We start from the raw sequence: 27,631 nt of genomic DNA, 5'->3' as shown, positions 1-27,631 counted from the left end.
TTCACAGTGCTAGGTGTCCCATCTCAGGATGAGAGAGCAAAGTTCTGGAGGTTACATGTGTCGGGGCAAAAGTTGCTAATACCAGAGTGCTAGCCTTTGGACTAACTTTGTTCAGAGGAGGGACATGGCCACTCACTGTGGACAAATGTACATTCAGAAAGATGGTGTAGCCATGGGATAACCCTTTGATGTGTGTTTTGTAAATTTTTATATGGGCAAGATTGAAGAATGTGTTTTCTCTTGCATCCAGAAGCCACCAATATACATGAAGTACATTGATGATACATTTGGTAAACCAACAAAGATCAAGAAATGGAGCAACATCGCCGCAAGTTCAAGGAATGTGGCAGCCTACATTACACTGTTAAATTTAGTGAAAATTGGTACCTCTATTCTTTGACGTCTTGGTTACTCTGGCAGACCACCATATACAACAAACCAACCAACCTTGGGCTCTGCCTATATGGCTAGAGTAATTATCCTACCCAGAAAATCATTAAAACTTTCATCAGGAGAGCCCTCTCCCTCTGTTCTTCCTGGTAGGAGACCCACAAAGAACTGGACCAAGCCTCCCAAGTCTTAATTAACAACAGATACTCAAACAAGGATATTGATAAAGAATTTAAAAATTGCTGAACTGGTGTTACAACAGCAACCAACATACGGGGAGGACACCATCAATCTCTATTATAAAGGAATATTGCATAGTAAATACAGTACTTTGAAGATGAGAGAGCACTTCAGAATATAATTTCCAACAATTTATTATTATGAGATGAGAGAACACTTCAGAATACAATTCCCAACAATTTATTATGGACTAGTGATAACAGAAAAAAAAAGAATTAAATTGGTTTCATTACCAAAATGAAAGAGCTAAAGAAAAAATAACCATGCACCTCCGCTATAGGACCTGATAGAAATGCTATGTCTGTGGCTTGTACGTTGGAATGATGACAGTTCAGTTGGCAAAGATGATCTGCAACGTGCAAGAAGGGGCCATTAATAACCACATGAGAAACAGCACAGAGCCACTATCGCTCAGGTTACCTTTATCAAAAACAACAGGATAACTGCCAGTGCCTCCAACACAAGTTGGTTACAGATATTGGAAGCCCTAAATATCATGAAGGAGGAACCGGAATTAAACACAAAGCAGGAAACTTTTCTCCTCCCTGCCACTATACACCATCCTAATAGCAATTCACATGACCCGCCACCCCAGCAAGACCAGCTACATGCCCAGGAAGTGCCCATATGAGCAGAGAAAATTATTGTATAGGATAATACCAAGCATGAGTCTTACAACACAAGACACAAGCCAGGCAATACTGCTGCTCAGAACAGCTGAGAAACTGCCCATGAATCCTTTGGACCAAACAGAGCACACCTCCTGTGTTTCAGAATGCTACTCCCCTGTATAAGAGATGCAGGACTTGACTCCCTTGACCACTCTTTGTAGCTATTACCCAGGATGTGATCATACTCAGCAGAGCCTGAGAGGAAGACAGTAATGGCACCCATCAAGAAATACCACAGTATCTTTGATTTACATGATAACGTATGCCATTGCACTGGATATCGTCCTGTCTTGGATTTTTTGTGCCTACTGATTTCTTTATCCAAAGAATCCTAATACGTAGTAGCGCTTGTTTTCTTCCCCAGTGATGAAGGATTGAAGATTGGATAGTTTCTAGCAGACTTCAGTACTGTAACAGCATAAATTTATTAATTAGGAAGATTGCATAAATCTACTGTAAAGTAAGTGCAGCTGATGGAGTGATGATTTTTAGCACAGCATGTTTAAGTGTCTCCTTCCAATCTATATTAATATTATTATTATTGCAGTGAACTCCCTCATAACTGGCACCTGTGGGACCAACAGCTTGCTGGGTTTTTAATTTGCCTGTTGCATGAGATATCCATCTAAAATGCTGCGTGTGTGTATGTGAGAGAGAGAGAGAGAGAGAGAGAGAGAGAGAGAGAGAGAGAGAGAGAGAGAGAGAGAGAGAGAGAGAGAGAGAGAGAGAGAGAGAGAGAGAGAGAGAGAAAATGCACACATGTAGCAATGCATGTATATACAGACTGATAAATATATGTTTGTAATACTACTTTACTGTGTTAAGTACAGTACTGTACTGTTTTAAATGAATGTTAATAAAAATACTGTAGAAGAGAAAGGGGTGGCATAGTAAGTGCTTAGTTTACTTAGTGATACATACATATATGTATACTGTACATACATAGGTTAGCTCAGGCTAGGTTTACACATCAACTTGACATAACAAAAATATAATCATGTACCTAACTTTATTGAATTAAACTTACTAAAAATATTATTCTAATACACAGACTTTTAAATAACTTTTTATATTTAACCTACAATTTTGTTTTTGTGTTCATTTTGTTTTAAATATTAAGCACAAATTCATTGTCACTTTCAGATTTATTCATCAGAAGTTGGGATGGATTGGAGTATTATAAAATGTTTTCTGCTATACCTAAGCTACTTTTTTCTCTTGTAAATTACAGCAGAATTATTATTAAAGATATTTTTCTTGCTGTTCTAGTTGTACATTTTGTCTAAGTTTTTATCTGCCATACTATAGCTATATACAGTATTTCAATAACATTAAATGCATGCATGTGTAAAAATATATATATATTTTTATATTCATTTCTGAAATTGATGGGTGTCTTATACCCAGAGTCTTTTATGCCATTTTTATGGTACCTTTTCTTTGTCTGCAACGAAACCATTTACCAGTTCAGAGCTCTGCTTTGGACTGGCAACAGCCCCTCAGGTGTTTACCCAGGTTTTTATGTTGATTTCTGCTTGGACCCATTCGCAGGTTATTAGCTTGCAGTGTTACCTGGACAATTGTTCAGTTCTGGCATCTCCCAAGATGTTTTTGCTCTCGGACAGAGACCATCTACTCTCATTTTGCAGTTAAAGTACCTGGGTATGCTAATAGACTTGGCAGTGGCAAGGATCTTTCTCTCAGACTTACATGAACAGGTCCTTATATATCATCTTCTTTGGATCTGTGGTGGCTGCTCAATAAGTTATGTAGTCACCTAGCTCCATTTGGACAGACAAGTATCTCTCCTGGGCACTGTGCTTGGTGTAAGTCTTGGGTTGTAAATGTAGAGTGACTATACTCTCTTCCCTACCTCCTTCCTGGAGCAGCATCTAGACCAAAGTATCAGCTGGGATTGGACTAAATACAGGTAACTAAACTCTGACCACCCAGTCTTAGAGATCTGTCTTTGAGATGCATCTCCCTCCTTTCTTCCATTTAATAAGGGGTGTGGGGGAGGAGGGAGCAGTAGTAAACCTACATTCTGAACCCATCAGTTTGTGTTAGCCAGACTTAGCTACCTTCTTATGGTGGATTTCAGGGTTCTCCAATCCTTTCTTCACTTGAGTGAGGCTCTCTACATCCTAACTCAGGCCCAGGGCTCTTCCACTCTGTCTTCTTATACCAGATCAAGTAGGAGGTTACAGGAGTCATTTCACCCTTTGCTTGCAGTCACAACCAGGATCATGGGATTTCTGGGTGGGATTCAACTTCAGTCAGTTGTCAAACAACCTTCCATCCAAGGAATGAGTCTCTTACATAAAAGCCAATGGTTTGTATTTCTTTAGAAACAAATGTCATATTTGAAAGTAATTTACACATTATTTTGTACTGTTTCTAGGTATGCAAACCAGAGCCTTTTATTACAGTTCCCACCTCAGCCACCCTGCTTTGTCCTTGAGGCTGACAGGAAAATTGCTTTGTGACAGTAAGTGAGGGGTCACTCACTCCCCATAACCACTAGTTAACAACATTGTTACTAAGTTCAACAACCATTTCTAGCTCATGCTGGAGTATCCATTTGTATAAAAGGCTCTGGTTTGTATATTACAAAGGTTTGATGTGTTTAAAAGCTTTGGCTGTATAAAATTTGTAATGTATATTGAATCAGTTTTAGTAATTTTTTTATTTTGCAGGAAAAGCTAGCTTTCATCCCAGATAAACCTAAAGAGAAGAAGTTCTCAGATCCAGCTGAATTTGTTCGTAATGTTATGGGATCAAGTGCTGGTGCAGGTAGTGGTGAGTTTCATGTGTACCGTCATATAAGAAGGAGAGAATACGCCCGTCAGGAGTTCCTCCAAGAATTGAAAGAGAAGGTAAATTTCCCATAAGTAGTCAAAGAAAGATATTCTTGTATAGACATAATGCCTTAAAATTCAGATCGGGAAATTGCAAGCTTACAAATACTGTAAGGGGAAAGTTCTGAAAGTATAAAATAAAAAAGGATGCTGTAAATGTTATGTTCCTAGTCCCATAACTGATTTATTACAAAGTGTAAACATTTTACTAAATATATTTTCACAAAAGGCAGCTGGAAAAGTTATTTACAGAAATTAAGGTTTTATTACCAAAAACATAACCATACCAAGTTGTTAATCCTCTGGAGCATTATTCCTGGTCCAAGTATCCCCAGACATGTTAATTAATGTCTTGAAGATGGAAAAAGTTGAAGAGCTAAGAGTGAGGGTCACTTAGTGATAAAATAGGTCAGGAACCAAATGTCCAGGGAATTTTTCTGAGGCAGCTTGAGAAGTTTGATACTCACTACTCAGAGAGTACGGTGGATTGTTTATTCTTTTTCTAACAAAAACTGGCACAAAGATCAATTAACTACTCAGTGGGGCGAGGCATTAAGTACATCTTCCACCACTGAATACCCCATAGTACACACAGTAAACCCGCTGTATTTGCGGTTTCACGACTCGCGGACTCACCTATTCGCGGATTTCTGTATGGAACATATGTACGCATTATTTGCTGAAAATTCACCTATTCATAGTATTTTTCACTGAGAAATATTCACTAATTACTGTACTTTAATCTCATTTTCATGACTAAATGCACTTTTGTGATAAAACTATTAAAATACTCAGGTATTGCTCGAGTTACAATAATTTGCCTTGTGATAATTTGATTTTGCAATGGGGTAAGCAATTGATACCTGTATGACAATTTTTATGAAATATTTTTAAATTTCGCGTGGGCTGGCAGCAGCGTACAGTCAGGCAGCAAGAGGGACTCAATTACAATAGACCAACTTCTTTTCCACCATCTCTTTATCCCATCTTCTAGTTAAAAAAGTAAAAGAGAATGAAAAAAGTATTGTTAGTAACGTTATACTCTTGCGTAAATACGTACACCCATAAACAACCGACCAAGAAACTGTTGCTTTGCTTATCACCGAATTGGATAACAACAGCCATTTTGATTGTATTTTAACCATCATACGGTAATACACAGTTACTGTAGATATAATACAAATGACGTTAAGTAGAACAGGACTGATATATTTTCACATTATACCCTTATTCAGTATGGATAAGAGATCGGCAAGGAAATATACTGCTAAATTTAAGCAGCAAGTTGTAGCTGAAGCTGAGAAAATGTTCAAGCTGCTAATGACTATAAATTATGATGCATTGGCAACATGGATGAAACTCTACCATAATTAAAATTGGAGAGAAAGTATTTTAATCAAAACTACTGGGCATGTAAGAACACATTACTGCAATCTTTACGCTGATAAACGATAAATATGTAAAGCTCGTATTATGATGAAATCAAATGAAAATAGTGAATGGAATCTTGATTTTTTTTACACAAACGAATGTCCCCAAAAGGCCAACATCATTGACACGTCTATTAATGAAAAAAATAGCTAAGTTAATTTCACAACGAGACATGTAAGTTGTATTTCAACGTAAAAACACCTTGTATAACGAAAAATAACCTTGCTCCATATAAATAAAGTATCTAGAGATTCATTTACGCTAACTAGAAGCAAGAAAAGCGCTCTGAACTGAGTTAAACACGGCGAAATAAACACCGTATAAACGATTTCCAAACCAAAACATTGATCGCTATGATCACAATTTATAATACAAAAGCAATATAATATACAGTATACAATATTATTAACTACGGTGAATTAAGGCATAACATTTTCAAAGATCCATGGAAAAGATGCATATTCATTATGTTGATGTTTGTATAATACGATATGTGAATATAGAGTACAGTATAATGTAGGCTAGGCGACCGTTTATGTATACGGTATACCATAGTATAGGCTAAGCTAATTCTTGTTTGTTATTCAATTTCTATTTGTAATGAATGAACCTCCAGAATTAGCTGATATTAATAATTACTATACCGTGCATGTATAGAGTATACTTTATAGGCTACCATATATGTATGCATGGTACCAAATACCCTAGTGTAGTAGACTAGGCTATATTCGAGATATGTTGTTTTCCAACAAACAATGGGTTTTTTTGGAACCTAACCCCATTGTAAGTAGGATAATACTTATATAAGCATTTTTAGTTTTTTTCTGTGTTTGAACTATCAAAGTAGGCAGTTCTAAGCGTTCTTAGAAGGGTTCTAAGTGCTGTATTCACGGGTTTTAGCTATTCGCAGGCGGGGTGTGGTATGCATTCCCGGCAAATACGGGGGGTTTACTGTATATTCATGGTGGCCAAAATCTCAGTATTTCTTCGTTCACCAGTTTTTTCCTCTGAAATGTCTAAATATGCTTTCAGGATGACCTTTCTGAACTAGCATGATACTGTGTTCTTGGAGCCTTTCCTCTTAAGTCCTTTTGAGGTAGTCTTATAGTTTACAGGACATTGAAGGTCATTTGAACCATTGGAAGCCAAGACTGGAGTGGCAGACGAGGTAGTCATATGATCGTGGTTCTTGACAAAATCAACTTCTGGTATGCAGGATGTTGCCAGACAGCGTATGGAACTCATTGACTTGTCTTGAATACACAAAAGTTGAAAGGGCATTTTATTTTGGATTGTACAGACCCCTAGTGTGGCATCTGAGGATTACAGAGAAGTCCCATTTCAAGTCAGGTAAACAAGAAGCCAGAGTTTTACCAGTAAAGTACAGAGACATCACATCAATCATTACCTCTGGTTACTGGAAAACCATATTAGCCATCTTAGCATCAACACACCATTAAAATTAGATTGTGGCACATGTTCCCTAACCAGCAGTGTTATACAACCTGGGCCATGGAACACATCAGTGTTTACTTTTCCAACTTTACCTCTGTTCAACAACTTCCTTTCATGCTTGTCATAGCTGCCTTCTCCATGGTTTTTTATGCTTATTTGCATCTTTATGCATAGGTGCTCCAGACCCCTCAAAAAATCCTTGGCGGATTGATTGCTGCAAGCACATACTTAACAAGAGCATGTCATATCTTACCTTTAATCATCATATCCAACTGATAACACCTTGCTATTCTCATAGGTCGCTATTCTGATAGGTGTCTTTGTTCACTGTACTTTGCTGCTCATAATCTTCATTTTGCCTTTCTTACCATAATTTACAAGAGCTTTCATGCACATCTCTGCATATTTTACCTAATGCAAAAGTTTTCATTTTGTGTTCCCCTAAGAATATAACCCTGTTTTCATTACAAGCTTTGAAAAAATTTTCTATTGGAACAAATTAAACAAATTATCAAAGGACTCTTCACATCCTTCAAGCTACTCACCTTTTTACATTATTCTTTAACCTATTACCAAATTTTCAGGCTGTTTCATTCTTTTAAGACATGCAGTTACAAAGTCATAGTCTGTATCCCTCAGAAGTGCAATGAAATCAGTATAATAATGGGACACAGTCTGAATCTCTTGCTTCAGGAGGTGATAAATGTTGATAAATTCCATGTAACACTTAAGCCAAACTAATCGCCCAGATATCTTTGTTCCAACTGCTGCTTGTGACTAGGCATTTGAACCTCAAGATATAAGCATCAGTACTGTCATTAGTGTTTAGGAAGCAATGACTTTCATACGTTTTAATCACTTTCTTTACTGTGTAAACAATCACTGTTGTAACCATGATATTGCAGTACACTCCCTGAACACCTGAATTTGCCTTTAATCCCACTAGCCTGAACAACTCTCAGTTACCCAATCCCACTAGTGGGAAATTTTAACAGCCAGTGTTACCAATGCTGCATGTAAAATCTTGTCACTTGAGCTACCATAACAAACGGTTGGCAGTGCTGACACAGGTGTGTGCTGACACTCCAACTTTCGTCAGTTGCTTTTTGTTCACGCTGCTGGAAGGTTGTTTCCTTCTGCAGTGTGAGGTTTTAATCCTAGTGCCCAACTTCTCTTTGTATTTTGGACATCTAGTGAAGACCTGGATTGTATTTACGCTTTTCTCGTGGATTTCTGACTCCTGCTTGGTTGCCAAGTTTTCTTCTGGATATCTTCGATGTGGAATGTCTTTTGGATTTGGACTTGCTGGTTCCTGGTCTCAATTGGTCATGGACTCTTTCACCTTCTACTACCGCGCCTTCGGCTTCGACTGCCCCTACGACTGTGGATGCTAGTGCTCATTGCTTCATCTTCCTGCAAGAGATGGATGAGTTCCTTGAGACACAATAGACATTGTCAGGTATGTAGGAAGGTTAAGCGTGATGTGCAGGTTCGTTATGATGAATGTCCCAACTGGACAGCACAAGAGATGGAGTATCACACTTGTCATCGTAAGTCTTTGGCTAGTAAGGGCGGCAAAAGTCAGTCAGATTCTTCATTGCCTCAGGTGTCTCAGGCTTCTGCTACAGATCAGTTGATGGATTTAGTGAGTTCAGAGGTAGTTAAACAGATAGAGGATAGGATTGCAAGTAGTATGGAAAATTTAATAGCAAGTCTTTTTCAACATTTCTCCGATAGGGATAGTAGTAGTGTTAGGATGTCTAATCCTTCTTCCTTTTCAGCTCCCCTGCCTGTTCCAGAAGCAGCCCTAACAGGTGCTGAGGGTAATGGAGAACCACAAGCCTCTGAGTGGGTAGGTTCTGCCGGCCCCCTCGGCGCAGAGCAGGCAGTGAAGGATCCCCCCCCACCCCCTTGTAGTCTTGATGAATTTAATGTTGATAATGTTAGTCAGGAACAGGATCTAGGTGTGACAAAGAAGGATAGGTCTGGGTTAGGTAGTGAGGAGTAGGTAGTAAGGTGCAGAGTCGTTCTCCTGGACAGGTTCCGGTTTTGGGTTCGAGTGGTTTTTGTGCTCCGGCAAAAGTTTCGCCTTCATTGCTTCTTTTCGGTCTGGCTCAAAGTCTCAAGTCATTGTTTCAGGTTCTGGTGGTGCAGAATCCTTCTGTTCTAGCTCTTAACTCAACTTTCGACTGTTTCTAAATCTTCTACTGTAGTTTCTTCCTTCTCTGTGTTTTCTACTCCTCCATCTAGTAAGGCAGATTCTGGTGTGTCCTTTTGTCTTCTAAAAGTAGTTTGCGGGACCTGCAATTGGATGTGCTGGAGTATAATGCGGATTTGCTGGGTCTTTCAAACAAGTACAGACTTTTGGTGACTGGTTGTTTTCTGAATGGTTTCTCTAACATTAGAGAATATGTGACACAGGAGTGTCCAGAATTCATGTCGGATATGCTTCAAGATTATCAAGGGAGGGCCTTTCATTCTAAGGTTTTCTTCTTCTGGGTTATCTGTCGCTTTATCTCCTGCTCCCACATTCTCTGTTGCTCCTTTTTCAGTCTCCTCTTTGGCCTCTTCCTCTTCTGCTCCGGTCTTTCCTGCGGCTTCCGCATCTTCCGTTTTCGCTCCTTCTTTGACTTTTGGCATTTCCTCTTCTCAGGTAATTTTTTTCTGCGTCTGTTATTCCTCTGTCTCCCACCTTTCCTTCCTCAGTACAGTCTTCTTTGGTAGCAGGATCTTCTGGACAGGTGAAAACTCAGTTTCGGCAGAATGTGGCCCCAGGCTTTGCATGTTCCATCCCTCTGGGTATGCGCAACCCCTTGCTTCCGCTTCAAGCGGCTGTTCCGGTAGTATCAGGTTCTTCTCATGGTTTGTCTGTCGCTTCCAGTTTGGGTTTGCGCTCCGCAGTTTTGGCAGGGCTTGCGGTACCTTCTTCGATTGGTCCGTGGCTTTCATTGCCTCCATTTTCTGCGGCAGATACTCCAAGTCTAGCTTCTACCTCTTTCATTCTCCCTCCTTCTTATTCATCTTCTTCTGTCCCTCTGCAAGTGGTTTTGTTTGCGCATTCTCCCTCAGGGTTTAGCAATGGGGTTCGGCTCCTCTCACTCATCTTCCCTTTGGTAACGTGGAATCGGCTCCAGGTTTCCCGGTTCCTCCTCCTCTTCTTCTCGGCGGAATCAACTGTCGGATTCAGCTCCGGGTACCTAGTTAGGTGTGGGCGTTCAGCATTCTGGTTATGGTGGTCCGCTTGTGGACTCTTCGTCATTGTATGGGCTTCGTTCAGTTCATCCTCCTTCGTTGGTCTTAGACCGTTTGGACATTGCGGAACAGGATTCTCATCCGGAGGGGCAGGAGATTCTGGCCGACTTAGAATGTCCTCTTGCCAGCAGTAACGATTACAGATGCACGCTTGAGTATGGTACTTCTTTGTACCCTCAAGCAAGAGCTCCAGACCTCCCGCATTCGTTAAATCAGTCTTTTTTTTAGGCTTTTTATGCCACTAAGCCAGCTCCTGCTTCTTTTTCGTGTGGGCTGGTTTGGTTCAATCAAGTTAGACAGGCTTTGGAGGAGACAGGCGGTTGTTTAGCGTCGGTGGTGGTTTCTAATAGACAGGACTCTTCTCTTCTCTCCGAGTAAGGCGATTTATGCAGTTTGAGATAACCCTTTGGCAGGTGTCAGGTTGCCACTCAACAAATCGGTTGAGGCAATCCTGTCTAGGTCTCCGGCGTCGTCTCGGCTCGTAGGGACTTCTCTTAGGGAAGCAGGTGTTTTGGAGGATGTTTTGCGCAGTCAGACTGAGGCTCTTTCACACTTTCTTTGGATGCTGCCAGGTTTAATGGGGTTCGTAAAGAGTGATGGCTATGTCCCTTCGGATCCGGGGCTGTTTGACAGCCTAATAACTTTGTCTCGATGGGTCTGGCGCACCAGGCGAATGCTTTGGCTTTGTCTACGACGTTTGGAACAAGAACGATGAAATTTCTATCTTGGTCATCTTCCCCTCCCATTATCTGGACGTTCATAAGATGGTATTGCTTAGAACACCTTTAGCCTTAGTGAATTCTTTGTTCAAGGATGATGATGTAGCCAGTATGATGAACTTTGTTGCTTCTAACTCATGTCTCTGGTGTCGGCAATTATGCATCGTCGAGGGTACAGAATGTGCGGGTATCTAGACGATTGGTTGATCCTTGCCTCCTCTCTAGAGGAGCTAGTAAGGGCAAAGGAATTCTTATTGAATCTATGCAGGATACTATGAATTTGTCTAAACTTTGCCAAGAGTTGCCTAGTTCCAACACAATCTATAACCTATTAAGGGATGAGAATTCTCTCTCTTCCTTTGAGGGTTTTTCCCAACCCTGGAGAGGATCCAGTCAGTCCTTCAGCAGGTAGAGGTGTTCCTGTCCATCAGGGAATGGCCGGTACCAGCTTAGAGAAGCCTCCTAGGGAGGATGCCCTCTCTCTCTCTTTTAATTCCAGGGTCTCTTCTCCTGATGCATTCTCTTTAGGTATGTGTCAGGAATCACTGGGACTTCCGCAACGAGAACGCAGTTATAGTCTGGAGCGATTCTTGCCTGTTGGATCATCTGTGGTGGTCAGAAGAAGTGCATCTGACACCCGGAAGGTCAATAAATCTTCGGGAAATCAAGGCTGTAAAGGAAGCTCTCAGTTGTTTTTCAGTCCTAGTGCGCAACAGAATAGTGGCTATGTTTAGTGACAACGTAACAGCCGTGTCGTATCTGAAGAACTTGTGGGGGCGGGAACAAGATCAACAGAACTCAGTACTACTGTATAGCACAAAGAGTCCTTGGAGTGTGCGAAGAACGAAAAGTGTCTCTTCTTCCCCAGTTTGTATCAGGGAGTCTCAACGTACTGGTCGATTCGTGAAGTCACTCTTGTCAGGTATTGGGGGAAGAGTGGACTTTGGCTCAGGAAGTAGTATGTCAGGTTCTCCGCAAGTGGCCAGCAACTGTGGACTTATTCGTGACGTGATTAAACCATCGTCTTTCGGTTTATATTCTCACCAGTGGTGGACCCCATGGTGATAGGCACCGATGCGATGTTACAAAATTGGAGTCACATGCAGGTGTATGCTTTTCCTCCATCCGGTCTCATTCATCAGGTAATCAGGAAATTGCGGGAGAGTGTCAAGACGTCTATGACAGTAATAGCTCCTTGTTGGCCCCAACGCGCTTGGTTTCTGGAACTTCTAGAGCTCCTTACAGAAGTTCCATTGTCCCTACCCATGCGAAACATCTTCTCAGACGACCGCATTCTCACCATTATCATCCAAACCTTTGCGTGCTGAACCTAGTTGCAAGGCGACTGGGGCGAGCAGCTAGATAGACCGGACTCCCTAAAGCTGTGGCTAGACAGCTTTCTTTCAGCTTGAGAAAGCCAACCCGTAAGCCTTATCAGGTTCAGCTAGACAATGTATAGAAGTTGGTGTCGTAAGGAAGGTCATTCCATCTCTAGACCTTCCATAGCCAAAATAGCTGATTTTCTTTTATTCCTCTGGAAAGTCAAGGGTCTTTCGTATTCGGCTGTTGCTGACTACCGCTCAACGCTTAGCAGTACATTTAGTTTCCATCTTCCTAAAATTTCTAATAGTAAGATAATTGATAATTTATTACGTTCTTTTAAGATTGAATGTCCTGTCTTGCCGACTCGGGCCCCTCTGTGGGACTTGTCGTTGTCGGAAGTACTGTACTTCAAAATTTTTTTTTGCGTTCCCCTGCCTTTGAACCCATTGAAGCTCTAAAGTTAAGACAACTGACAAAGAAAGTACATTTTCTTTTTGGCTTTAGCTACAGGTAGAAGGTTGGGCGAGCTTCAGGCAGCTTCTAGGCTGGTTTCCTATGCGAGAAATGATATGTATTTGTCTTTCTTCCGGAATTTGTGGCGGAGGCGGAGTCGGAGGGTAACCCTCTGCCTTGTTCGTTTAGGGTTCTTTATCTGCAAGAGTTCGTTACCGGTGATCCAGTGGAAATGTCTTTATGTCCGGTGCGAGCATTAAAGTCTATTATCAAAGGTTGAGAAACTCCGTCCGCTTCTGCATACACTTCTTGTCTCTCTGCGGAATCCTTCCCGTCTGCTGTCAAAGAATGCAATTAGTTACTTTCTGAGGGAGGTGATTTCCCAGGCTTCTCGGGGTTCTTCTTCGCCGTCTTCAGCTCTGTATTTTCCTGAGTGCACAGTATTCGGAGTATGTCCACTTCATCTTCCTTTCCAAGGAATTATTCAGTGTCTTCTATTGTGGAGGCAGCTACTTGGAAGTCCATTTCAGTGTTTACTTCCTTTTACTTAAGAGATGTTCAATTCGCGTCGTCGGAGGGTTATTCTCTTAGTCCACGGGTAGTGGCTAAGTCTATTATCTAGGGTGCATTCATTTAGCTGAGGTGGTATTCTCTTAGTGCGGAGGTTCTTAGGTTAACCAGATAGAGGAATTCACTTTTTGTTCACTTTGTTTGGTTTTATATACAGCCCTCCACAGGCATAATTCCCTCTCTGGCAGGCCCATGTACATTTTTGAAATAAGGTGCTTCTTATATTTTACAATTGTCTTTCAGTGTTTCTCGTCAGTATCATAGCTCCTGCAGAATAGAAGAGTCTTTAGTTCCTTTTTTAAATTTGCATTCTTCTTGTATGCTCTTCATGTCAGGCGGTATTTTGTTGTATAATCTTGGTGCGCAGTGTTCAGATTCCTTATAGTCTTTAGAATCTTCGGCAGCAGTGATAGTATAATCACATGAACTTAGGTTTAGTACGTTTTAAGTATCTTAGTTTTTGATAGTTTCCCTACGAGAGTCTAAGGGCGTGCTCTAGTAGGCTAGGTTCTTTTGTTGGCGCTGAGATACATCTTTGCTTGTCGGTTGTCAGGCCTTATCCACAACCTGGATGGGTTACGCGGAGGGTCAGCGGCTCGGCACACTGCTTCATTCCCCTCCATACATGAGAGGTTCTGAATAGTCACATGGGAGGTTCATCGTACTCCTCCATACATGAGAGGTTCTGAAGAGCCACATGGGAGGTCGATGGACCGAGACAGTACTGACCTGACTGACAATCAAAGTACTCTCCAGCATGCCTCTTCACCGAAAGCATCGATTGATATGGTGAGTGCATAACTAAATAGATATACTATGCAGAGCAGATCGGTAAGCTACCATCTCTGCGGTTGTAAAAAGGGGGCATGCCCCAAACCTAGATGGGTCTCCCAGAGCAACAGCAGCTCTGCACTCTGCTTCATTCCCCTCCATACATGAGAGGTTCTGAAGAGCTGCATGGGAGGTTGATGGACCAAGACAATACTGACCTGACTGTCGATCAAAGTACTCTCCAGCATGTCTCTTCACTGAAAGCATTGATTGATATGGTGGTTGTATGACTAAACGGATATCACATGCAGAGCAGATTGGTGAGCTACCATCTCTGCAGTTGTTTCAAAAAGGGCGTGCAATAGAATTGATCCCTCCCCCTCTAAATGTTGTTAATCGGGCGAATTCAGGTGTTCAGGGAGTGTATTGCAATATGAAGTTTTCATAATAAAACTAATATTGTAATACTTACCTGAACACCTGAATGATTCCCACCCTCCTTCCCCATATCAATTTTGAACTTGAATAAAGCAGTTGACACAAGGTTGGAGTGTCGGCACACCTGTGTCAACGTTGCCAACCATTTGTTATGGTAGCTCAAGTGACAAGATTTTACATGCAGCGTTGGTAACGCTGGCTGTTAAAATTTCCCACTAGTGGAATTGGGTAATTGAGAGTTGTTCAGGCTAGTGGGATTAAGGGCGAATTCAAGTGTTCAGGTAAGTATTACAATGTTAGTTTTATTATGAAAACTTCATATTTCTAACTATATTTCTTTTTGCTTTATTTCATGCTCTAGCTCAAGCTTGCTAACTTCTGTTTCCCTATCTCTAAAACCCTTTCTTCTTATTCCCTTTCTATTTGGTAAGCTTCTTTGTTCCTTTCACAGATTGTTTTTACTTTTCATTTTTTAACCAATTTCTTTCCATAAACTAATTATTTCACTCAGATGCTCATTGTGGATACATATTCTTAGTATCTCTACCAAATGTTATATATGTAAATGAATACTTGCCTCTCCAGGCACCAAATTGTGAGACATGGATTGTACAGTAATGAAAAAATTAACCATTCTTGAATCTTATCATTTAGGACTGTTCTCTGTGTGTACTGTACAAGTTTATACATAAAACCAAAGTGGTGTGATATTAGGACCAAGAAAATACTCTGTATGTTAAGAAATATCTAACATTTACAATAAGTTGGCAACAACCTCTTCCAATTCGGAAGATACTCCAGAAAAAATGTTACTGCTGATAAAGGTAAAAGGTATCTGCACTTAGCATGGGATCCCAACCTAAAATAAAACCTATGCATCCCTTAAATTGTGTGAAATTTGGAGTCAGATCAAAATATTATATAAAAAATGTTATATACACAGTCTTATGTATGTTATTATAGCAACAGATATTCTTTTCACCAGTTTTCATAGTAACAGTGCAACTTACTAAATGATACAGTTATTAGCTATAAATTATTTAAAATCAAATCCCAGCAGATTATCAAGGACAACAGGGTTAACTAGTGGAGTTTTAATTCTCCATCCCATACTTCACACCATTTCCTATTCACACAATAATCCTGTAAGATATTATCTTATAGTTAGCCCTTATCAGAGCAAACAGCAAACAAAAATTCTACACACTTTACAAGAAAGACAGTGATAGGAACTGACATTTACACTTGGGTAGCTCAGTTCCCTTGTGGATCAGGCTTGTTGCAGAGAGGTCCAGTAGAGACATCTCACAGCTGCAAATAGCATTGCAAACTTTTGGATCCAAAGACTCTTCTGAAAGCAAAATCTCTCCTTTGCCGAGAATGTCTACGACAGTGTTGTCTTCCTGGCATGAACCTTTGGACAATATCAACTCTATTGGGCTTTGCTCACACAAATTTCTTCACTGCCATTCAGTGCATTAGTTTGGATCTTGTTCCTCCCTGGTTTAAGAGACTGTAGTTCAGTCTGCTCTTACGGGCATTGGGCTTAACCTAGTGACTTGAGTTCACGTAAGATGGCCAACCTGTACAATGGGAGTGCAGTGGCGTCCTATCCAGCATTCCTCTCTCTCAATAACCCCTCCTTTTACCCACTCTCTGTGCTGCTGGTATCTCTGTGCTTTTAGGTCGCCATCTTGTGAAAGTTGCCCTGAGGCGACCCTGGCCCAGTCCAGAGAAGCATTGCCAGGGGATTGCCCATTCTGCTACTAGAAGCCATTTTGAGCAGAAGTATATTTCTGCTCTACCTCACAGAGGCTGCTATTTGCCTCGTGCCACCAATTCTGGGACCCCAACTCATAAAGGAGTGATCATTTTGGATACCCGAGGTAAGTCTAAAATGTACATGGGAATTTGGCTGCCCATTTTCCTTTGACTGTATTCTATTTTCCTTACTTTTTATCAAGAAACCTTCCCAAATTTCCCCACTGTCTCCCACATGTGTCTCTGTCTCTCCTTTTGTCACTACTGTATATGTCCCACCTTGAATCCCATACCTCTCTTCAATGCCAAAGCCTCCCACTGTTTGCATACTTAGTTAATTCCCCGATTAGGAAGTAGAGAAATCTTTAAGCATTCAGGCATGATATTTTGGTGAGTTAGGATACCTCGATGATATATACTTAGGGCCTAAATGCATGCTATTCATATAGTTAATTCTACACCTCTCTCTTTCAGAGGGATCCCTTTATCATGTGTGATGTAGGACAAATCTCAGCTCTCTCTTTCATTCTTTGCTAGAATCCTCCATGTGCGATGGAACAAAGGAATTTAATATTTTATAGCATCGTTAATTACTTTAATGATCTCTTACTATTCACTTGTGCCCATAGTTGTAATTAATTTGAGAACTGTTGTTATTATTTGTTTTGTAAATGTAGTTAATTGTTAACTAAGCTTAATTATGCCTTACAGTAACTTGAATAAGGGAAAATATTGAGGTCAGTCTTCCCAGGCTTTTTATTCTTCTGTTTTTTGTATTACTGTCTGCTATTTTATAGCAGTCCTTTGCAAGGCCATGGCTGGCAAGTAACGCTGCCATAACTCCAACAACCTTGTCTTCTACATACTCGGTGAGTGACTGAAAGGCCAGGACCAAAGCCCTTGTATCCACAAAGTTGATGTGTCCTCTTGTCTACTTCAGCCATGTAACTCTCTCTTCCTGTTCGAGAGTGTAGGCTCTCCAACTGTTACCTGAGGCATCTACTGAAGGTCAAGGAACTTGGGAAATGCCTTTTTGAAGATGAGCTGGGTCCTGCCACTACTAGAAATCCAGAAGGGTTTATACTGAGGAAGTGACAATATGGATTCTGGACAATGCAGTCAACCAACACTTCACAATCTGCAGTTACAAGAACATCATTCTGAAGCAGCTGTGGAACACCAACTACTCCAGTGAGGATTGGCAACTACTATATAGCTTGATTGGAATACTTGGTTACTACTGAATATTTTCGATCTGTATAAGCAGTGTTAAAATCCTGTGCATTGAGAGGTGAAATAGTGCTATGGAAGTGTCAGTCCTAACCCCAGTCTCAGAGCCTGCCTGGAAGGGACTACAGTAATTTTGACTTTAATCAATTCAATCACTGACCCAGCCTTTGACACAGGTCACAAAAAGGAGCTAAGCTTCTCTGTAGTTCTGCTACAGACTTGGTCAGACTTGGTCCTACAGTCTTGTGCCAGACTGATGTGCTTAGTCTGCCACTGGTGTTTTGGCCTGCAGTGATATTGTCAAACCAAAACACAAGGCATGAAACTGTAAAACCTTGCCTTTCTATAAAAATTTCAAGTGCTTCTTCCATATTCTACAGGTCGAAGGATGCCAAGAAGTTCCCCTTCCATTATGGATTGCCTCACTGATTTCCAACCTCTTCATTCTGAAGCAGTCTGTTCCAGGACTCATTCAGCGGGCTAAGGTTGATGATCAGGAGACAGATTCCTGTTGTCTTTGGGGCCAAAAACAAATATGCAGGTCTATTTAATAAATTGTTATTGGGCTTGTGAAATTTTTTACCCAAGAAGAAAACTCACAGTGAACTCAGGTGATTCCAGTAAGCATGATCCCCACCTTATGCATCCAACCTGGTCATAGCCATTGCCTCTAGGATGTTTTCATTAATGCGATGCTTCAGATGGAGGGACAAGGAACTAACAGGGGTTGTGATAGATCCATGGCTGAAAGTCGCTGGTAGGCCAATTTTAGGAGATACAAGGGTTTTCCTCCTAGGATAGTCATCCAACTTCAGCCAAGAAAAAGGGGATGTCCTGCAGCGAAGTCTTATGGTAAGGTCGAGATAAAAGGAAGTGGGAACAGTATGTCCCCACAGACAGTTTTTCATCTGGTATGCGCTTTTGTGCTTTTCTCCAGAAATTATGGACAACCAGGCAATAGATTGGAGCAAATCCCTGGGTAATTGACATTGTCAGTGTTGATAATGAATTATACTGTATGGAAGCAAGCCCTTCCTTTTGGCCATAGGTATGGTTCACAGATCTGCTATCCATGGTGGCAAAAAATCCCAGAAGCCTCTTAACCAGAAATAAACTCTTCAAGCAGCTGGACTTCCTGAACAGCAACCTGGACACCCTTCATCTTGCAGGGTTTCAATTAACAGTCTCTAGGAAGCCAAGTGGAGGTGATTCTATAGTTGGTGTAGTGGAAAAGGCATTGATCCAATCAGTTCCACCATACCTTCAATTTCCAACTTTCTATTCATCCTATGTTGATGCAAAATGTTGTCTGTCTGTGCTGTAAAGGGTTATATATCTGGCTTCAGGCAGATTTTTTTATTTTGGCATTGAAGAGACTCCTCCAGCAACTCAGGAAGGAGCCTTCAAGCAGGTCATCTCAAATCTCTTGTGATCTCTTCCTCATCCATGAGTCTTGTGAACAATACTTATGATCCATTTCAGGAAAATTCTGTGCTTTACCTAACACTGAAGGCAGAATCTCTTTTAGCTTTTGCATCTTTAAGACTGGTCAACGAGATTTGCACATTGTTTTTAAGAGTCACAGATGTTAAAGGTTGATTATCAGTGAGGTTTGTCATTTCATTCTGAATTTGTAGCAAAAATAAAAACTGAAGTGACCAGTAGCCAGGAACATTCTTCAGTACCCTTTGCCATTCATTCCTTTTCTTCTGGCAACAGTAATGAAAGACCTCATGGTCTAACCAGTGAGGTGTCAGCTGGTAGGCCAATTTATGAAAAATCAGAAACTTCAAGGGCACCTCCAGACTATTCACTTCCATTAGCTGAAGGAAAAGTGTTTTTTGAAGACCAGTCTCCTATTGGATATTGCAAGTGGTTTTGAGAGCTTAAGATGATGTGATGAATGTTGAAGCAGAAGAGTCAAGAGAACAAGCCATAAAATTCAGAGTGCTTTTACTTCTGGAATGGACTTTTATTTTACATATAGACACCTGGGTATGTCTAGCAGTCTATACTGCTTTTTATTCAAGGTATTTTTCTTTTGAATGGTTAGAGTTGTATCTTGTGGACTGGTTCATCATGATTCCTTTTCCCCTCTTATTCATTCTACATCTCATGCTGAAGGTAATTGTCAAGAACCTTGTTCTACATACTGTACAATACTGGGTTTTGTCCTTACTAATGACAGACCTTTATGCATGTAGCACCTTAACCTTTCCCTTAAGTACAACTCAGGCACATACAGTGGGTGATTAATGGGGTTGTGTTGAAATGAAACTGTTTTTGTAGCACTGAACTAATTTTTTCTTACAAACCCATCAATCTTACTGTTAGTGCCTACCCCCCAGCCCCACAAATCTTTCTGCTGTGTGTACATATTAGAGAGAAATTTGAAATTTATCATCTTCCACCTCATCATGATTCACCTTCATCTCTCATTCGTGGCTGTGTCAAGAGACAATCTGCTTTTCATGTTGATGAGGAGCAGATGGTCTCCTGAAAGGCTTATACTTACCAAATACAGGAATGAATGACCCCCTTGGCTCCATCACTGGGCCATGTAGCCCAAATTTCATATGTACATTCATACTTAATACATGTGCCTTGCTTTACACACTGTAAGTGTGTCTTTAATATGTACAAATGTCTATGACCAAAAACTTAGTTCTTGGTTCATTACAGTCCCCTTACAGGCATGCACAAACACTCTGGGTCATTTAGCATCTCATACTCTTGTGAAAATAGCAATTCAGATATGAGGTTTTGATGATGCAAACTGTCTTTATAAAAAAATCAGTGTTTTCATGCAAAACTGATTAATAATAATGGTAAGTGCCCTCCTCATAGCTCCATAACCCTAGCTGCCTCACATACAGTTGACTGAAAAAGTGAGAAAGGCGAGTGAGACAAACCTGAGGATCCAGATGGCACATGTGTTTTGAGATAACCTTTTCTTGCCAGATAGTAGAAAGACTGGTGGAATTAGGAACATTCACTGCACAAATATAGGCATATGTGTGATTAATAGGTGTGAGTGAAAAACTTATGCACTGTACTGAGTATATTATTATTATTATTATTAGCCAAGATATACTACCGTAGGTAGAAAACTAGGATGCTACAGGCTTTAGGGCTCTGATAGGCAAAGCAGCCCATTACAGATTAAGAAATAGAGAAGTGAAGAGTAATCTATAAAAGAGTAAAAATTAAAAAAATAAGGTAAATCAGTTAAAACAAGGAAATAGCTCACGTGAGCCTGTTCAGTAAAAATAGATTTGCACCAAGTTTGAACTCAGATTCTAATGATACGGCTATATGACCAGGAAGACATTTCCATAATTTGGTCATAGCTGGAGCAAAACTTTCTAGAAAACTATGTGGTATTGAACTTCTCTAAAGGGAAGGAAAAATTGTGAGAAGGTTTACATAAAGCATATACAGTGGCCAATTTGAACAATGGTGCCAGAGGCTGATACTGAGATCTGGAGTAAGAAATTTGATAGAAGTTAGTTTTTTATCAAACACTTTAAGATGTGAGTCAGCTGCAGAAGACCGAACTGTGAAACAGTAATCAAAATATGCCAGAATAAAAGAATTAAAACATTTATTTAAGAGAGACAGGTCTTCAAAGACTTTCTTATCATGTAATTGTTTTGTTCAATTGAAGAAGGGAAGGGCTGGATGTGTTTCTCAAAAGTGAATTGAAGTCAAGGATAGCAACTAGAATTTTAATTGAGTTGCATATAGTTAAAGAAAAATTATCAGTGAAAAAGTCTGAGTTGGGAGGATCTTTTGAGTGTTGTTTAGGTCCAGCTTCATTCCTCATAATGTTGCACTAATTTCAGCTAAATCTCTGATAAGAAAATCTACAACCACAGGTGTATAGTCAAGAAATGTAATCAATGCAAATAATGTATCACCATCTGCATAAGTAAGCAGCTTGTTTTCTAGGGCACAATGCTTGTGTGTATGCAGTTAAATATAAAGAGCAGTTGTCCCTGGAAACATCGGAGATTACAATCCTGTACTTATTGTATCCATCAGCAAGTACTCTCTGTATCTATTACTAGTTAAAAATTCGGTGATAATACTAAGAAATGCTTCTCCAGTTCCCATCTGCCTAGGTTTGAAAGCTAGGGCATCATGATTAACACAGTCAAAAGCAGCACTAAGTCAAGGCCATTCTTATGAACTTAGCTTCAGGATCAGAATCAGTGGATTTCTGTACAGCACTTGTTAACTTATTATAGCAACAAATATAATAAGGATTCAAAGTCCTACTTCCATGACGTAGCAGGAAAAAAGTCAAGGAAAGAATTTGCAGCATCAAAATGAGTTATTCATCATAAACACAGCAAACCAGTACCTTGTTATAGGAGTGATTCTCAAGCTTATTCCATATGATTAAAGATGTAGATTGTGAGTTGTGAAATTCAAATTTGGTACTTGCTTGGATAAATTACGTTTTTAAATTTCTTACTTTTTATAGGTCCATTATTGCTTTCCAGCACTAGATTGATTTGTAGACACAGTATTGGTAAATTTTTAATTTACTTTGCAGGATGAGTTAGATAGAGTATATCATGAAAAGATCAAGCAGAATAAACTAGAAATGGAACAGAAAGCAGCTAAGAAGAGGAACAAGAGACAGCGTCAGAAAGAAAAACAAAAGGCAAAACGGCAAAAGTTAAAAGACATGAAGAAAAGTGGCATCCCTGTAGAAAAGAGTTCTTCTTCGTCTGAAAGCAGTGAAGATGAGGAGATGGAAGAAGAATTGAAAAGTGACAATACTTGTAGTAAGGGAGAGAAGGTACAAAATTCAAGTAAAGTAGTCACTGAAGAGAATGTGAAAGGTGGCATTGTTAATGAAAGTGGTAAAGATCCAGATGATAATGATAAAACTACTAGTATATCTGATAAGAATGAAAATAAGACTGCTGATGTTAAATCTGGTGATTGAGTTATATGTATTGTTAAATGTTTTAGAAACTATAACAGAACGTACGTTAAGTAAATTTTACAAAAAAATAAAACCTTTCTTATTTTATTTTTTCATTCCAACCATATTGTGTATAAGATGGATCTACAATGAGTGTATTGAAACTTTATGGTATTTATCAGATTAACATAAGTCTCAAACTTCCAATGCTTAATTGGTTTTCTCATTACATATGTTATCATTTTGCTTTCATATTATTAATTAGATTACTTTGCATACAAAACACTGGTATAAAACATGTTTATTTGCAAAACAAAAAAATTCTATTCATTACTGAAATTACAGAACACTGATGCTTGCTGATGTAGAAACAAAATTCCTTTTCTTCTAAGATACATCTTTAAATAAATGTTTTCTGTCTGCCCTGAATTACTGATATGTGATATGTGCATATGTGGGAGAGCAGACATGAATGAGGGACTTTCCATTAGTTTGAGAATCATTTCTATAAATACAGTAGTTGCCTGTACACCGTTGAGGTTAGAGTAGAATTTTTTTTTTATCACTGTTAATTGTTTGTCAGACTTTTAGTTGTGGAAATGCTTGACTTGCCTGTGATAATTATTTTTAGGGTGAATTAACAGATAGGCATGGCTGGCTAAAATAAACTTAATCCTACAAGAACAGATGTTTGGTAGATATTTCTCGAGTGTTGATAAGCCCTCATTATTAAAAGAGGCTAATATGAATTATTTAAGAATTGTGAAGGTAAGAAAATTCCACATTTGGAAAGAGAACAATAAGACCAGTTTTTGAGTTTTATGCAGTATCTGTGGCGTTGTAAAGGTTAAGCACTGAAGACAGAAATGCCCTCTAAGGAAAAAACACAGAGAGGACTACCCAAGTCTCTGTAGTGAACCAGTTAGAAAGGCTTCCTTCAAGCAATCTCGTACAGAATGAGCCAGTGAACTAAGAGGCTTTACTTGTGATGAAATAACTCACAATTGGTTGGTCTCCTATAGGTATCTTTTTTATGCCAGGGCTTGTAGTAAAGACCTAGGTTCTTGATAGGGAGAGTGAGTTAGTATTTCATGGTTCCTTTTCTCCTACATGTTGTTAGAGAACTAGAGGAGAGTCATATGTACAGAATCCTCCATAATGACCTTATAAGGACCAAGGTATGTATGCGGCATCATTCATGTTTGCTTGTAACAGTTGGATCTCATTGTTGTCATGTATGTAAAGTTGTTACTAGATTTAATAGATCTGTCCCAGGGTAGGGCTGTATACAGTACTCACTTCATTTGCTTTTTAAAAATTCAGAGCATCGTAGAATCCCTTTTTTTAGACTTTATGTCTCTTACTCAGGTTATTGAAGCTAGATTTTGAAGGTTAAATGTGAATTTCATCTCTTCTTTAGTCAGAATAATGGAAATTTATACTGTATAATCCTAGAAATTTCACCTACTGCTATCTTAATGCTGTACAGTAAATTCTGTGGTGACAGCTCACAAATAACCAGCCAGTTGGTCATGATGCTTTATTTCATGGGGAATTAATGACCTGTATAGGAAATTTGCATACAACCTCAGTGGAACTCATGAGGCAAGCATTTTATTTAAGAATATTTTTTTCATACAAAACATTGCTTATGATGCATAAGTAATGGCTTTGTGGTGAAATGTATGATGTTTTGAAAAGTAAATTGGTTTTTTACAAACCCTTAATAGTAAATGGGTTTGTGGCAAAATGAAACTATTTCAGGGTATTGTGGCTGTTTAACTTACTAAGGGTTACCATGTAGGCAGTTTCATTTTGCATTGAGGAGCTTAAACTTTTTTTTTCTTGTAAACTTTTCATGTATAGTAAAATCAGTTTTACATTTGATATGAAAATATAAATTCCTTTTGGCATGAAACGCCCATCCCTTTACCATTGGCTTGAGATTCCTCAGTTCCCTGTCCAGACAATCTGAAAACAAAGCATCCTGCTGGACGTCTGTACATTATAACTCCGGAGTCCATCTGCAGGCTGTAGGCAGAAAATGGTCATGTAAAGTGTGTCTGCCAGTCTGAATAGACCATTTGACTTTGCTCTCCAGAACTTGACCAATCCTTGCTTTTCCTTAATAGATTTTCACTGTTCACTGTCAGGCTATATTATCCCTCATATCCATATCATTATGATGGTTTTGCCATAATTATTACAGCCTGGGTCTTTTCAATATTAAGGGGTAAAGCAATGGCCGAATTTTGAAAAATCGTCATAAATTAGTTATTGACAGTCTTGCACAGCTTAATATGTAAATAAACATTTCCTAAACTATTATTGATGAAAAAATTTTTTCAGACAGGTTTGTAAACAATATTGTTCATCACGTATGACTGTATAAACAACACATTTTCTCAAATTTTTGTACAATTGTCTAATCCAGTGTAGCTGGAAATTTTATCTTTTACTTCAAACTCCTAACTAATACAGTAATACAGTATCAATATTTTCTTTGATGAAACATCTGAAAAAATATAGGATCAGACTTATTCAATATTTTTTTTAGCATATAATCACAAATGATTGTACCACAAAAAATAATTTACACAATGTCTTGCAAATTGGGACTTATACAATAAATCAATTTGTTGTAGACAGATATATGCAAATATAAGAATGGTAATAATTTCACTGTTCAGGTATTATACAAGTGAGCCTGATCCCTAAGCTCTCAGTGTATTGCCAGTTCAGCCAGATGGCTAAAAACTGGTTGCAAGAATAGTTCAAAGTTGGTATCATCTTGACACTTATGGTTTCTTGCCATTGGATGTAATCAGACAGATCTCAGCTAAGTTCAAGAGGACAGTCAGGGCCAGAACAGGATTAGTACCTGGATTTTATGCACCTGATGGTGCAGTGCATGTCATTTGCCTATCCTAGAATAAAAATAAGATACTGTATGGAAACTTTTCAAAACAAAGAATGTGATCATTACAGTTAATAAATTATTTCATTAATCAATATTCATCATAATTGTAGGAATACTGTATTTCCTAAATTTTCTAATAACAGATACAGATGTTGCAGAGTGCAATAGTAGTACAAGACAGCTTTAAAAGACTTGTCTGTCAGTGTCTTACTGCACCAGTTTTGTGATGCAAGCAGCATGGACTGTATGAGTGATTATATGATGTCACCATGGCCAACGAATAATTAGGGCTGTTGATGAATGTGACAACCACCAAGTGGATGGATATTTCCAACTTAAGGAAAGCCATAGGAAGGTATTCTTCACCTTTGTGTGTTGCTTTTTTAGAGCTTTGTTCACATGGTCTTGGAATGGAATGGACTAGAAAATTTAGGCCAAGCGCTGGGACCTATTAGTTCATTCAACAGTGAAGGGAAAATTAAGAGTAAAAATGTTTTAAAGGTGTAACAGGAGGAAAAACCTCACAGTTACACTTTGGAACAATTGTCAAGAGCGCATGGAAGAAAGAGAACATGAACAGAGCTACAGAAAGAGGAATGAAAAGGGTTGCAACTAGGGGCCGAAGGGATGCCACAAAGAAACTCAAGTACAGTAATGCCTACAGTTCACACTAATGGCACTGCTCATGTATGGGGGCTCAGGTGTCTTGAAAATGGCAGTTTTTAATTCCTGTTGTTTGTTGTCTATCTTGTTCGTTGTATTTGTTACAGTAGGCTACATTTCTTGACGTTGAGCCATAGAAGTGGCATTTATTTTTTTTTTTTTACTTTAGCTAAGGAACTGAGATAAAATCAACCAGTCTAAGCATTATAAATTTCCACTAAGTATTTTAGAGTTAGCAATATGCCAGCTTGAGACCTTCCCAAAGGCCTCTCATAAGTGTCATGAAGCTTGATATGGATTGAAGACCTGGTGTGGCCTTCAGGATTGTGACCTACCAGTAAGGAGGTAATGAATCTGAGGTTGCTGGTGTTTGGTTTACATTTAGTTGGCTTATGCCACCTTAGGCCTTTGCCCAAAGTCATCTAATGAGTATGAAAGGGTATGATCGAAGGTGGGGGTTACTGGGGAATAAGGAACTTGGCATGGACCTCTTGAGTCTGACAATTCAACAGAAGCATGACGAATATATGTTATGTAATAACTAAAACTTTGCTGGCCTTCCTAATCTTCGAGAAGAGATGAATAATAAGCAGTAATTTAGCGTTGTTAATGACTTTATTCCACAGAAGAAAATTGCTAGATGAATATTTTTCTATTATTATTATTATTATTATTATTATTATTATTAAGTAATGTGTATCAAATGAATGTCCTTACAAGAAACCTATCTTGTCGTTATGATGGAATTTAAATGCCAGACACCAAATAATAAAAATAGCTAGAAAGGCCATTTGACGACATCTGAGAAAGTTTTTCAAACAGCATTCCATAAATGCAAGGAACACCCTCATGGCGTGAAATACTTATCTCCTTGTGTGTTGTATCACTCTCAACTATTATTGGTTGATGCTCATGGTTACTACCAATTACAAAGTTTACAATTTTAGTTGAAGACGTCATGAAATAGTTGTCATGGTTTGCATACTCTTCTTTAGGTGTGATAACTTATTATTAAGCTTAATTTTTAAGATACCTAATCATTCAAATAAAGTGCGTGAGGTAGCACAAAGCAGAATAGCATAAATAAAACAGTTAATATAAAACTAGGTGGTTTTCTTTAAAAGACATTTGTTTCCATGAATGAACCACAACCTGGCAAAATTGATGAAACACCTTTTTTAATATCCACTGAATTATGGGTTAGTAAAATATGGTTTTTATGATATAAAGATTATAACTAAATTATATATTATGAAAATAGATAAAGTAGAGAGAAAAAGGGATGTCATCATGCAAAGTACAGTATTGTTGTTTCACAGGAATGCGTAATGACTTTTTGGCTACATGCAAGATGTCGTCTGCGACTCTGCATAGCCTAGAAAAGAAAATAAACGTAGAGAGTGGGATGATTACTGTTAGTGAAAATAGTTTCCTTATTCTATTTTCATCTTAGAGTCTTGGAAATATGTCCTAAAATGTTCTGATAGCAAAGGCAGATGGTGTAAATGGTAATATTAACACAAAATAGGATTAAATACCTTTTTATT

General features: G+C 39.0%; 1 protein-coding gene across 4 annotated transcripts in view; it reads left to right on the top strand.

Annotated features, from left to right (window-relative positions):
- The window catches only part of LOC136845738 (PRKR-interacting protein 1 homolog), a 55,405-nt gene extending 32,800 nt beyond the window's left edge, over positions 1–22,605 (top strand). For all 4 annotated transcript variants that reach the window (XM_067115972.1, XM_067115973.1, XM_067115975.1 and 1 more), the window contains exons 3-4: positions 3,998–4,177; positions 22,124–22,605. In XM_067115972.1, the coding sequence (XP_066972073.1) occupies positions 3,998–4,177; positions 22,124–22,522 (579 nt within the window). In that variant the 3' untranslated portion in view covers positions 22,523–22,605. The remainder of the gene's footprint in view (positions 1–3,997; positions 4,178–22,123) is intronic.
- Positions 22,606–27,631: the final 5,026 nt, after the last annotated feature.

This window comes from Macrobrachium rosenbergii, chromosome 14, assembly GCF_040412425.1.
Source record: "Macrobrachium rosenbergii isolate ZJJX-2024 chromosome 14, ASM4041242v1, whole genome shotgun sequence".
NCBI lineage: Eukaryota > Metazoa > Arthropoda > Malacostraca > Decapoda > Palaemonidae > Macrobrachium > Macrobrachium rosenbergii.
The sequence above is the reverse complement of the archived record's forward strand: the minus strand, read 5'-3'. Positions and strand labels throughout refer to the sequence as shown.